The following is a 14,875-nucleotide window of genomic DNA, read 5'->3' on the forward strand; positions in this document are numbered from 1 at the left end:
TAGCTGTACTTCACCCACAACCTTATGCATTTTGTACAATTAAAAATTGACTTTTTCAAATAACCCGGACAATGCCAGGTACCAAAGCTAGTGTGTGTGTGTAGCATCTTCCTGGAATTATCTATGCACTATTTCTCTCCTTCTGTTAAATAATAATAATAATAATTATTATTATTATAATTATTATAATTATTATTTTAGTAACTTATTATTACTATATTATCATCATTATTATTAGGGTGTGTGGCACCTTCCTCACTGAAGATGGCAAAAACCCGTGCAACTTTCTAAGTTGATAGGAAGACAACAATACATCTGGAAAGTATAGGGTTTTATTTAACAATCTGCTTGCCTTAAATCCTGCCTTTCTCCCCAAACGGGAGTCCAAACTGTAGGCTTGAGCTCTACAAAGCGATGAAAGGTCAGAAGAAAAAAGGAAGGAAAACAGTGTACGACTGAACCCTCAGAGAGTGAATGGGGTGTCGAATTGCCAAAGAGATTTGCAGATGAGACTCCATGGGTCAAGCTGATGGTTGAAACATTTGTATCCAAGAGGGTCCACGTTTTTTGCCCCGGACCTCCACAAAAAGGGGTGAAAGGGCCATCAAGCAAGCCCTCACACCTGCCTTCTCACCTGCTTCAGCTGAAGGACGGTGCCCAGGGTCTCCACCATGGGGTTCTTCTTATAATGTTCAACCAGGTCAGTCAAGGAGTCAAACTTCTCCCCGCCACCAACATCATATTTCATATCCTTTGAAAGGAAAAGCAAGACAAGAGGCCCAGTGAGCCGCTTGGCACAAAAGAACCTGCATTTGATCATGCACAGACATTTATTCTGGGGCAGGAACTCAGTGAATAAAACTTGGAAAGTAACCTAGGAAGGGAACGACCCATCTGTATAGTCAGCATAACATTAGTCGGAGCCCCTTGTGGCGCAGTGGGTTAAATCCCTGTGCCAGCAGGACTGCAGACCAACAGGTTGCAGGTTTGAATCCGGAGAGAGCGCAGATGAGCTCCCTCTATCAGCTCCAGCTCCCCATGTAGGGACATGAGAGAAGCCTCCTACAAGGATAGTAAAACATCAAAAACATCTGGGCATTCCCTTGGCAACGTCCTTGCAGACGACCAATTATCTCACACCAGAAGCGACTTGCAGTTTCTCAAATCGCTCCTGACATGACAAAAAAAATTATATTCACAGTCCTAGGAAACTCCAGTCTGAATGTCAACAGATGCTGTAATTCTTGACTAAAAATTGGACAGAAACATATATTGGTTCTCTTTTATTGATTCTTCAGTTGTGTTTTTTGCCCCTCTGAAACCACCTGTGATCTTGCGGAACCAAGATTTGATTGAGAACTGATCATTGAAAAGGCTAGGTCCAGAAACTGATGGATGCCCCTCTCTCCATCCCTACTGCCACTGCCTTGGCCACAGAGGGAGAGAAGAGCAGCCAACATTAGTTGGCTTTTATCCCTTTTTCTTCTTATTAAAGTATAAGTCAGAGGGCAGGGAACTGTCCAGTCAACAATGTGTAAGCCACCCTGGGAGTAAAGACTCCTCCTATATAAATCCATTTGGGATGCAAACACCCCACCCACTGCATTGATGAAAGGCCAAAGGCCTCAACGTGCCATGCTTCTGTGAGCAAAGGGGAGAGGCACAGCTATACTATACGAGCCACAAGGAGAGGCGAGTAAAAAATAAAATTATTATTATTATTACATTCAGAACTGGAGACCCAGCTTTTCATCTCTGCACTGAAAACATCAGGCACTTCCCTCCATTTCCTGAGCCAGCCCTAGTCCAGCAACCTCCCCGTTTCTTTACCTGGCATCGGATCATGACGTGGGTCACTTTGGACTTCCCATCGTTGCTCTCCCCTTTGTCATCTCCTGTCCGGACAGACAGGACAAAGTCTCCAGGGTGGCTCTGGCTCTCGCGGACCAGAAAGCTGCCGTGTTTTCCTTTTTCTGTCAACAGCTTCTCGGCTTCTTTTCCAGACAGATGACCATGGAACCACCTGGAGAAAGAGCGTGGAACGTGGAACTGAGGCATGTCACATCTTGCATCTTCGTCAGAGGGCAGAAGGGCATCTATCCGATGACACCTTCCACCTCACGCTCCCAGGCAATAGAAACACTGAGGCAGATAACCCCTTGAAAACAGGAAGGCACTAGTTTGGCTCCAAACAAAGCCCCTCCAAGCAAAACTCACCTTTCCGACGTTGGGTCGGCACAGTTGAGCGGGTACTTGAGCTCGATCACATCGCCATTCTTCTCCTTGAGCTGCCCGTGGTGTTCCATGTAGTACTGGACCAGCTCGGCCAAGGTGGCAAACTTCTCTCCGCCATAGAGGTCATAGTAGTCACCTGTGTTCTGGATCTTGATGTGGGTGACCGCCCCATTGCGCCTGGGCAGAGAAGGGGGAAAAACACTGACTCCCAGGAACAAGTATGGGAGCATCCAAAGCTCCCTTCCTGCAGGTATGAAGACTAGTCTAACCCTAGACCACTGATATGCCATTGCACACACCATGAATATGTACAAGAGCCACAAACCCCCGCCAATGTCCTCGACCAACAATGTCATCCTAGATTGTATGTGTTTCCTCCACCACTGACATCTTGTTCTCCATTGGTGTGGAATATGCATGATCCCACCCCACTGCCTCTCCCATATCCCTTTCTTTCTCTTTTTCTGTGGCACACTACAAACAGAGAGGAATTGATCAGCAACTAAACATACTGGAGAGGTTTGGGGGACTGACTCAACAGGATGGAAGTTGTAGTTCACTCTACATCAAGACAGCACTGTGACCCCCACCAACAATGGACCTGGACCAAATTTGGCACACAGGACCCCCATGACCAACACAAAATACTGGAGAGGTTTGGGAAGAGCAGACCTTGATTTATAGGAGTTGTAGTTCACCTACATTCAGAGAGTTCACCTACATTCATGAACCCAAACCACAATGGATCTGGACCACACTTGGCATGCATACCTGATATGCCCAAATCTGAATACTGGTGGGGTTTGGGGGTATTGACATTTGGGAGTTGTAGGTATTGGGATTTATTGTTCACCTGAAATCTAAGAGCACTCTGAACTCCACCAACGATGGATTGGGACCAAACTTGGAACATAGAACCTCCATGACCAACACAAAATACAGGAGGGGTTTGGGGTTTTTTTTGGGGGGGGGGGGTTGACCATGATTTATGGGAGTTGTAGGTCACCTACATCCAGTTATCACTATAAACCCAAACAAGAGATCTGGACCATACTTGACATGCATAACTTATATACTGGTGGCATTTAGTGATTTTAACATTTGAAAGTTGTAGTTCCTAGGATTTATCGTTCATTTACAATCAGAGTACTCTGAACCTCACCAACGATGGACTGGGACCAAACTTGGCACACAGTACTCATATGACCAATTGAACATAGTGATGGGGTTTGGGAGGAATTGACTTTGATTTCTGGGAGTTGTAGTTGACCTACATTCAGAAAAACTGGGACCCTCACTGACAATGGACATGGACCACATTTAGCACACAGAACTCCCATGACCAACTGAACATACTGAAGCAGTCTTGGGGAATTGACCTTGATTTTTGTGAGTTGCAGTTGATCTACATCCAGAGACACTGTGACCCCCACTGACAATAGACTGGGGCCGAATGACACACAGAACCCCTATGACCAACTGAACCTGCTGGAGGGGTTTGAAGGGACTGACCCACCATGGTGGGAATTGTAGTTCACCCTGCAGCCAGAGAGAACACTGAACCCCACTGATGACACAAACTTACCACACATGCCAACATGCCCATTCGTAAAATCCATATATATATATATATGACGTTTTCAAATAACCCAGGCATCATCAGGTACCCAAGCCAGTATATAATAAAAGTGAACATACATATGTGTGTTCGTCTATCTGTTTGTACCACAAAGGCTGTTGCTAGGGATGTGATTGGGGAAGAATGTATGTGTATGAGGGGAAAGGAGAAAGGAAGGAAGGAGCCTTGGTCTATCCTAGAACACAAAAAGATTTCGTTGACTCAGCTTACCGAACCGAGAGGGTGAAGTCGCCCGGGTTGCTTTTGCTGGGTCGGGCCAGGAAGCTGCCATCCACGCCTCGAGTCAGGAGCAGGTTCTCAGCCTCCACACCAGTGATGTTGGGGTGGAACCACCTGGGAACAGGAACAGGGTCCTTAGTCACAGAATGACAGGTTGATGGGGAGATTGTGCCTACCTAAAATTTCTTGTTGGGTTGCACTGCCACCGCATATTGAAAAGAGAACAGTTACAGAGTATTTGATGGTGGGGGACAAAAATATCCAAATAGTGAAAGATCCAACTCGGCTCCAAGAGCAAACCAAGCCAAAATACTCCTCAAAGGGTAATATTAAACTGTCATACTTGAGATAAATTATGAGATGACAAAGAATCATTGGAGAAAGGGGATAATGTTGATCTCTTGGAAGTCCTGCATTGATAGGGTTTTTCTTTTTTAATTGTATTCATCTATACCAATGGTTCTCAACCTGTGGGTCCCCAAGGTGTTTTGGCCTACAACTCCCAGAAATTCCAGCCAGTTTACCAGCTGTTAGGATTTCTGGGAGTTGAAGGCCAACACATCTGGGGACCCACAGGTTGAGAACCACTGGTCTATACACATAAAAGTGAAAATGCGTATAAAAGTGAAAATGTGTATGTGTGGCTGGGATGTCCACTTAGAGCCGTAGCAAACTACTGGAAGCGAGAGCGAGCTTGTGCTCGAGCTCACTCCGAAGCCCCGCCTTTCCCCCCCCCCCCCGAGGCTGCTCTCTCTCTTGCTAGTGTGCCTGTTTTCCCTTGCTAGGGAAGCGATGCGAGTGTACTCTCGCAGTTGGTAGAATTCAACTGTGAGCGTACGCTCGCATCCCTGCCCTCTGCAATGGAAAACAGGCACGCTAGCAAGAGAGAGAGCAGCCTCGGGGGGAAAAAGGCGGGGCTTCGGAGCAAGCCCGAGCGCAAGCTTCCTGTAGTTTGCTGCGGCACGAGCGTATGCTCGCAACGCTGCCCTAGCAAAGGGAAACAGGCGGAGAAAGAGGCGGAGCATCGCTCGTGCTGGCTTAGTTTGCTCTTGCAAAATCCTAGTTTGCTACGGCTCTTACAAAGACAAGCTCCTGCCTCCACAAACAGCTCTAGCTCCCACTACTCAGGATACACCAATGGCCCTTCCTCCAATGACATTGCAGGTTATCGTGAGCGCCATGAACATGTACAAGAGCCCTGCCAATCAATGTCCTCCACCAACACCATACTGTTTTACCATCCTTGTGGGAGGATTCCCTCATGTCCCCGCATGGGGAGCTGGAACTGACAGAGGGAGCTCATCCACACTCTCCCCGGATTTGTACCTGCGACCTGTTGGGTCTTCAGTCCTGCCGGCACAAGGGTTTAACCCACTGCGCCACTGGGGAATCAGCAACTGAAAATACTAGAGAGGTTTGTGGAAAAGTCACCATGATTTATAGGAGTTACAGGTCCTGGGATGTATAGTTCACCTGCAATCAATGAGCACTCTGGACACTACCAACAATGGACCTGGAACTAATTTGGCACACAGAACCCCCATGACCAACAAAAATACTGGAGGTCTTTGGAGGGCTTTAGAGGAGTTGTAGTTCACCTACATCCAGAGCACACTATGAACCCAAGAAATGATGGATCTGGACCAAACTTGGCATGCATACCCTATATGCCCAAATTTGAACACTGGGGGTTTTGAGGGGAATTGGCCTGGACATTTTGGAGTTTTAAGTACTGGGATTTATAGTTCACCTGCAATCAATGAGCACTCTGAACTCTATCAAAAAATGGAATTGGACCAAACTTGACATACAGAGTCCCCATGACCAGCAAGGAATACTGGAGTTCTCTTGGGAAAATTCACCTTGATTTTGGGGAGTTGTAGTTCACCTACATCCAGAGAGCACTGTGAACCCAAACACCAATGTATCTGGACCAAACTTGGCACACATACCTGATATGCTGAAATTTGATTGGGGGGGGGGGGGGGGGGGGTGCGAAACTGGCCTTCCTTTCTGGCTGTTGCAGTTCACCCACAACCAGAGAAACTGTGACCTCCACCAATGATGGACCTGGACCAAACTTGGCACACAGAACCCCCATGACTAACTCAACCTTCTGGAGCGGTTTGAGGGGACTGACTCACCATGGTGAGAGCACACTCCCCACCGATGATGCATCCAGAGCAAATTTGCCAAACATAACAAACTTTAAGTACTGATGGAGCTTCTCTGAGTTAACCTGTCATGATATGAGTTGTAGTTCACCCTCAACCTTATACATTTGTCCAATTAAAAAATTGACATTGGGTATCCAAGTTGCTAGTAGTAGTAGTAGTAGCAGTAATAATAATAACAATAATACAATAATAATAATAATAATAATAATAATAATAATAAATGGGTCGGTACATTCATGCACTGTGGGTAGGTAGACTTGAACTGTGAACCTTCTGACAGTCAGAATGGAAACTTAGAAATGTTCCATTTTGGGACTACAGCTTCCAGAATTCCCTGGTCAGCTCTGGGCTTTCTTCATAATAATAATAATTCTTATATTGAACGCTAATGTATGTTGATTTGGTTTTATTCCATTTTCTTTGACAAATATATATCCTAAGAATCCGCCCCATATGGCCTCAAAATCATTTCTTTTCATTGATCCTATTTTGCATTTTATTTCACAACTCAGTTTATCCTTTATTGCGCTGTCCCACACCTCTTTGTACCAATCATCCATTTCGAGTTCATCATTTCCTTGCTTTTTTTTTCTTTTTTTTTGGCTATAACTAATCTTAAAGCGGTAACAGGGTAGGGTTTTTCTAAGTCAAACCTGATCTGACAGTGACACGTGACAAATAGGTATCTAATACAGAAGTGGGCCACTGTCTCAAATTCAACCCAAACTTCCAGCCGTGGGATCTAGGTCCTCAACCATTCTGTCCTCTGTGGTTTCGTCCCTTCTGAGGGAGAATATGACATCTCTTTCACAGTATTTGCCTCATATTCAAACATCTCAATGCAACTGCTGAGTTCTTTTGCAGAGAAAAATACGTGGGTTTTTGTGTGTGCAGAAAATAAGTTTCATACAAGGAAAAAGAACACTTTTTGTGCAGAAAAACAGGGGTTTTACACACAAAAGAAACCCACATGTTTCTTCTCCACAGTGGAATTCCTCAGCAATGCTTGGGGACATTTGAAAACCAGGAGAAAATAGGATCCAATTCTCCCTAATCGATTATCCTGAGGGATGGAGTTCCCCCACGGTTTGCAAACCCATCTTTCACTCCTACAATGAATCAGGATGACTAATCTCTCCTGCCTTGCTCCAGACAACTTTCAAAACCCTCTTTTTTATGTCTATGGAAGCGTCTATCACTTCCCTGACCGGTGGGAGCCCCTGAATGTTGCCCAGGATCAAACCATTCTTTAAAACCCCATTTGCAAAGCATTTTCTTAAAACTGTTTTCAAAGCCCACTTTAGAACAAGTTTGAAATTCTGCATTCAATAACACCCCTACAGTGACCTGCTAGAAAGTCAGCAAGGACAAAGCCAGAGACACGAGGTATTCTAAAAGAAGAGAACTTGGATCTTTCTCAGCTAGGTGACCTCCAAATAATCAAGTAAATCAGCCTGAACATTCCAACCAGCATCCCCAAAAGACTTGGGACGAAAGTAGAGATGGGTCATGACACACCAGCCTTTCCTTCGTTTCTGTCCCTTATTGCATCCCAATCACGAGAAAGGAAAGGAAAGCAACCCTTTTACAATTTACAGCTTTATGAGACAGTTGCATGGAGGTTAGCCTTGGTCACCAGAAGCTATCTCCAAACCCAGAGAAAAATGCCAGACCATCTTGAAAGAACAAGTTTTATAGGTGTGTGCAAAATTGCAGAAATCCGTTTGGTTTTGTTTCGAATTTTGTCCTGTTCTCCTGCCCTTGGTTCTCTTTTCAGGAATATTCTTCCCAAAGCGGAACTCCAGATCCCAAATTAAGAATCTGAACGGCCCTGTTCCTAAATTTCCGGAATCTTCCTGAAAACAAAACCTGGAATACGAAACAAAAACAGAATGGAAACATAACGGATTTTGGTCGTTTTGCACACCCCTTATTTTAGATGCCAAGCACGACAGCTGAGCAAGCAAGGCAAACAAAGACAGCAACCTCATGCTTGGAGCTCAGATGGATCCTGGAGACGATTCAGCCCTGGCGGAGTCTCCTTACGCGTCACAGGGATGACAGGCTCCGCTGCAGCCCAGCAATGTCTCGCTCAGGTGCCCAAGCCCTCCCTATATCCCCTTGGTCACGGACTCCCACGGCGACCCCAAAATGAAAGGAAGATAGCACCTCACCGGGCCTGGCAGGCCTCCGCAGGGGCTCGGCATTCGCTGCCTCCACTGTTCAACCCCAGCAGGCGTTATTTTTAGAAATCTGGCGAATTCCACGTTTGGGCTTACGCTGGGCTTCCCACCCTGGGGTGGAAGCAGCTCAAGGTACATGAAAGGCCAAAGAAGCACTTCGGAGTACTGGCGACACAGGTATTTACGCTGGGCTCAGTGCAAGGAAAATCGAGCCAAGATGACAGTTGCCCATGTTGGTCTCAAATTTAGAGACAAGCAAACGAATGGGGCTGGGTAGTCATCAACACTTTGGAAAGTACCATAACCAATATCACCAATATCAGTGGACTTCCTCCAGTTATACCAGGGGTCTTCCAACTTGTTACGCCAAGGGCCAGTTCATAGTCCCTCAGTCTGCTGAGGGGCCGGACTATGGTTTGAAGAAAACATAAAAGATGCCAATGCATGCTGCATATATCTTATTTGTAGTGTAAAAAAAACACCAGGAAAAAACAATACAATAGACTTGTGCGTGGAATTCGTTTCTACCGTTTCCTCCATTTCCTTCAGTACCTTTGGTAGTTTGGGAACTCCTAACGGTAAAGGCCCTCCCAGTACAAAATCCACCCAACCCGAATGCAAGTGGGAGCCAATCTCAACTCCTCCTCTGCTTTTCGGCATCACAGCTTTATTATTATTATTATTATTATTATAACTTTATTTGTACCCCGCTAGCATCTCCCGAAGGACTCGATGCGGCTTACATAGGCCAAGGCCTCAAAACACAATACAACAATACAATACCTAAAGCAAATTAAAAACAGTTAAGCAGAATAAACAACAGCAATAAACAATACATCGAGACACTATAAAACTGGGCCAGGCCAGAGTAATGGGTACAAGATTAAAAGTGCTGATGTGGCAGGAGGTATGTAGGATTATAAAGTAAGTGCAGTGTGCGGTGTGCAGTGATCTTAGTTCTACTAAAGTGCTTCTAGGACTTGGTATCGGAGGTTCCTAATCTGAGAAGGCACATCGGTCCCTACATGCCAGTGTAGGGACCTGTCTAAGACCTCTTGGGAAGGCGTTCCAGAGTCGGGGAGCCACCACAGAAAAGGCCCTGTCTCGAGTCCCCACCAAGCGCGCTTGCGATGCGGGCGGGATCACGAGCAGGGCCTCTCCAGATGACCGAAGTGAACGCGTGGGTTCGTAGATGGAGATGCGGTCACGCAGGTAGGGTGGTCCCAAACCGTTCAGGGCTTTGTAGGTAAGCACCTGCACCTTAAATTGGGCTCGGAAAATAAACGGCAGCCAGTGGAGCTCCTTGAACAGGAGGGTTGACCTCTCTCTGTAATGAGCTCCGGTTAACATCCTGGCTGCTGCCCGTTGGACCAGTTGGAATTTCCGAGTCGTTTTCAAGGGTAGCCCTAGGTAGAGTGCATTGCAGTAATCCAATCTAGAGGTGACCAAGGCATGAACCACCCCGGCCAGATCAGCCTTCGCGAGGTATGGTCGCAGCTGGCGCACAAGTCTCAATTGTGCAAAAGCCCTCCCGGACACCGCCGACGCCTGAGCCTCAAGCGTGAGCGATGAGTCCAAGAGTACTCCCAAACTGCGGACCTGTGGCTTCAGGGGGAGCGTAACCCCGTCCAACACAGGTTGCCACCCTATACCCTGGTCCGGTTTGCGATCGACCAGGAGGACCTCTGTCTTGTCAGGATTGATCTTCAGCTTGTTCCTCATCATCCAGATAGACACAGCAGCCAGGCACTCGTCCAGCACCCGAGAGGCCTCCTTGGAATTAGGTGGAAAAGAGTAGTAGAGTTGTGTGTCATCTGCGTAGAAATGGCACCCAACTCCAAAACTCCGGATGACCTCTCCCAGCGGTTTCATGTAGATGTTAAAAAGCATGGGAGACATAATAGAGCCTTGCGGGACCCCACAGGTCAAAGGCCAGGGATCCGAGCAGGCATCCCCCAGCTTCACCATCTGGGTTCGTCCCTCCAGGAAGGACCGGAGCCACGACAAAACCGTGCCCCCGAGACCCATCCCAGAGAGACGACCCAGAAGGATACCATGATCGATGGTATCGAAAGCCGCTGAGATGTCCAAGAGAACCAACAGAGTCACACTCCCCCTGTCCAGTTCTCTACGGAGGTCATCCACCAAGGCGACCAAGGCTGTCTCGGTGCCGTGACCAGGCCTGAAACCAGACTGTGACTGATCTAGGTAGTTGATGTCATCCAAAAAGCCCTGGAGCTGGGAGGCGACCACCCGCTCCAGCACCTTACCCAAAAAAGGGAGGTTGGAGATCGGCCTGTAATTGTTCAGCACCGTGGAGTCAAGGGAAGCCTTTTTGAGGAGTGGACGAACCACAGCCTGTTTCAGATTAGATGGAAAAATCCCTTGCTCCAACGATGTGTTAATGATCAACACAAACCAATCAACCAACCCCTCCTTGGCCGATTTAATAAGCCAAGATGGGCAAGGGTCTAGAGTCGAAGTGGTCGCCCTCACAGCCCCAAGGACCTCTTCCACGGTCTCAGGGAGAACAAGCCTAAAAGAATCCCACAAAATTGGACAAGCAGATGCTTCAGTCATCTCATCTGGCACTGTGAAAAAATTGGAGTCGAGCTCAAGGCGTATCTGAGCAACTTTACCTGCAAAATGGTGTGCGAAGTCGCAACACCGAGTTGCTGGGTCGTCAAAGGTGTCCTCCACCACAGGTGGGTGAAGGAGTTCCCCGACAACCCGAAACAACTCCGATGATCTATTTGCTGCAGACGCTATACGGGTGGTCGTGAAAGATTCCCTGGCCACCCGTATGCCTTAAGAGAGGCTTTAGCCCGTGCTTGATCAGACACGTCCCGAGATCTCCTCCACTTGCGCTCTAGCCCCCTTCTCGTGTGCTTCATCACAGCCAGCTCCCCAGTAAACCAGGGAGACAGCCTGTCACGTCGCAACGAGATGGGGCATTCGGGAGCAATCGTATCTATCGCCCTTGACATCTCCCTATTGTAGAGATCCACCAAGGCATCGATAGAATCGCCAGGCTCCATGGCAGGAAGAACCCCAAGATTCCTCAGGAATCCATCCGGATCCATCAGTCTCCTAGGGAGGACCATTTTAATCTGTCCTCTACCCCTGCGAAGGTTGAGGGTAGCAGAAAGTCTAAAACTGATCAGATAGTGATCAGACCATGACACCGGAAGGATGTTTTGTTCTTCCACTCTGATCATTCCACTGTCCGCCACAAAAACTAGGTCGAGTGTATGTCCAGCCTGATGGGTGGGTCCAGATATAATTTGTGACAGTCCCATGGTCGTCATGGCGGCCATAAAGTCCTGAGCTGCGCCGGACAAGGAGGTCTCAGCATGGATGTTAAAATCTCCCAGCACCACCAAGGGCTGGGAAGCCAGGGCCGAATTGGAGACCACCTCTGCTAGCACAGACAGGGAAACTGCTGGGTCGCGGGGTGGGCGGTACACCAGCAGAAACCCCACACTGTCACGGTTCCCCACCTTCAGGTGGACACACTCAAACCCAGGTGCTTGCGGAACAGCGCATCTGACCACGGCGATGGATTGCCGAAAGACTACTGCAACCCCTCCTCCTCGCCCCCCCCCCCCCCCGTCTGGCCTGCTGATGCACTCCGAAACCCGGTGGACACAACTGAGTGAGATTTACTCCCCCCAGCTCATCCAACCAGGTCTCAGTAATGCACGGCAGATCCGCCCTCTCATCCAGGATCAAGTCCTGAATGGCAGCAGTCTTACCATTAACGGATCTAGCATTAATCAGCAGGACCTTAAGACCGAGGGGACTGCCATGGAGCCTACCACTTCCTACCTTCTCCAGGGTCGCAAGAACTCTGTTGCGCTTCTCCCTGGGGAAACAAAAAGAAAACCTTCATTCCCTGAAAACTATGACCAATTATGTCTCCTCTAGAGTAGAAAGTAGAAACAGCTGTAAGGAAGCAGAAAGGAGATTGAAGCGTGCCAGGAAAAAAGAGGTGTTTCTTAAAGAAGCCCAGGATTAGCTCCAGGAGGTAATCTCTCTTCCTTACCTGGAAGTGGGAAGCCTACTTAAAATGTCTTGGAAAGAGTGCGTGGCTGCTGGTGTGGTGCAGGTCCAGGAGAGAAAGTGCACACAAGCCTGCCTGCAGCATGTCTCCTCTAGAGTAGGCAGTTCTAAGAACAAGAAGCTTCCTTAAAGCACGTACTTGCCTGCAGCCAAGCACCTCTCCTCTAGAGTAACAAACAGCTTTAAGAACTTGCCACCTTTAAATGCCTTGGAAAGAGTGCATGTGGCATGCAGACTCGGGAAAGAAAGTGGGTGCGCCTGCCTCCAGCGCCTCTCCTTTAGAGTAGAAACAGCTTAAATGCCTAAAATGACAGGAATAGGAGCCTGAGAAGCCCGCCCCCCCCCATAATGGGCTGATACAAAATGGATCTTTTGGCACCCCAGAGCGAAAACAGGTATCTGTCCTCCTGAATTCGGAAGGCTCCCAAAAAATGGATCGGGACCTCCACTGAAAGCCGGGACACAAGGTTTACCCAGATTGCAGAAGCCTACAATACAATGTTTAGATGGAAGAACAATAAGCTTACCAGTATTTCAATTGGAAGTGTGGGCCTGCTTTGGGCTGATGAGAGAGTCAAGTTAATTAAGACTGTTGTTGTTGTGTGCCTTTCAGACTTAGGGTGACCCTAGGTTTACAGTTGAGGGCAAGGGCTGAATACATGACCTCAGAGGGCCGCATCCGGACTGCGAGCTGTAGTGAAGCCTAAAGTAGATTTAGACTCTGGATGGGTGGATGAGGAAGAGTACAAACAAGGGTTGGTAGGGATGCCAATGAATGAGAGTTCCATCCCCAAAATGGGGATAGAACTGTGGTCGAGTCTAGTCTAGTGCTCGAAACAGTCCTCCATGATGGAATTCCTTATTCATCTCCACCTTCGAAATCAAAACCAATCAAGCAGGCACAAATGGCATGCAATGGGAGCTCAGATCCATAGTGTATTGGATTTCTCAACAGGGAAGATGGAGATCCATTAATGGCTAATAATATAACGGCTAACAATAATACTAATGGCTAACGACAATGATAATCATAGCTAATGATGATGACGGTGATAATAATAATAATCCTCATGGCTAACAATATGCCTGCAATCGACCCGAAAGGCAATGGCACCCATTTTCAAAACACAGTACCCATGGCAAGGCCATTCGATTACATTTTCCACCTCAAATCAGCAAAATATTCAACACAGATATGGCTGGGAATATCCTCCTGTTTCCCAAGTTTAGGTAATATAGGAGATCATTATTTAGGATCATTTTCTGACATTTTCACAAAAACCCAAGGGATCGGAAAGCTCAGACCTTTTAAAATAATTAACTATTTTCTACACTTCACTCAAATGTCTTTAATGTAATCACAAACATTAACCTGGTGAATAATTTATATATATATATATATATATATATATATATATGCATTTATTCATTACTTTGAAAGGGTGGGCCGTCTCCGTCGAGACTATTTTAATTTGAAAGCAACTCGTTGGCGACAATTAATACAACCAATTACAGGCGGAAGCTTTCCCGACAACCATTAACACAGACAAATTTTCTTTCCAATTTGCTGTCAGCATTAATGCATCCGTGTTCATGATTTTACATTCTGGGAAAACCAGAGGGGGAAATGATTGGAATAGAAAACGTGGGATCGTAAAGTCAGGACAAGCCAGAGTTGAACGTTTTTAATACTGTTAATTTTTAATTCTATTTTAACGATAAATTGCATTAAAATGTGTTGTCAAAGATTTTCATGGCAGAATCACTGGGTTGCTGTGAGTTTTCTGGGTTGTTTTTTTTTTTTCTTTTCTACGAGGTCAGCAACCTCAAGCTCAACACCAATGACAAACTGATCTGCTTTGTGGTGTCTCTGTTTACCAAGATCCCAGTAGCAGACACCATCGCACGAATCAACCAGAATTTCTCAGAAGACATCACAGCTCTGTTTCACCATTGCCTCACCACAAGCTACTCCAGTGGGACAATGAATTCTATGAACAGAAAGATGGAGTAGCCATGGGGAGCCCTCTCAGCCTGGTTGCAGCAAATTTCTACACTGAATACTTTGGAAAAAAGCCCTGGAAACAGCAACAAAAAAGCCCACTATATCAGTGTTTCTCAACCTGGGGGGTCGGGACCCCTGGAGGGGTCGTGAGGGGGTGTCAGAGGGGTCGCCAAAGACCTTCAGAAAACAGTATTTTCTGTTGGTCATGGGGGTTCTGTGTGGGAAGTTTGGCCCAATTCTAACCTTGGTGGGGTTCAGAATGTTCTTTGATTGTAGGTGAACAATAAATCTCAGCAACTACAACTCCAAAATGCCAAGTCTATTTTCCCTACACTCCACCAAAGTTCACATTTGG

At 46.9% G+C, this 14,875-nt stretch overlaps 1 protein-coding gene across 2 annotated transcripts in view; it reads right to left on the bottom strand.

The window, feature by feature from the left end:
• PTPN11 (protein tyrosine phosphatase non-receptor type 11) overlaps positions 1 to 14,875 on the bottom strand; it is a 62,753-nt gene that overhangs the window by 26,649 nt on the left and 21,229 nt on the right. For both annotated transcript variants that reach the window (XM_060786092.2, XM_060786091.2), the window contains exons 2-5: positions 4,085 to 4,207; positions 2,218 to 2,412; positions 1,831 to 2,023; positions 635 to 751 (exon numbers count right to left, since the gene is read on the bottom strand). In XM_060786092.2, coding sequence (XP_060642075.2) covers positions 635 to 751; positions 1,831 to 2,023; positions 2,218 to 2,412; positions 4,085 to 4,207 — 628 coding nt within the window. The remainder of the gene's footprint in view (positions 1 to 634; positions 752 to 1,830; positions 2,024 to 2,217; positions 2,413 to 4,084; positions 4,208 to 14,875) is intronic.

Source organism: Anolis sagrei, chromosome X (genome assembly GCF_037176765.1).
Source record: "Anolis sagrei isolate rAnoSag1 chromosome X, rAnoSag1.mat, whole genome shotgun sequence".
NCBI lineage: Eukaryota > Metazoa > Chordata > Lepidosauria > Squamata > Dactyloidae > Anolis > Anolis sagrei.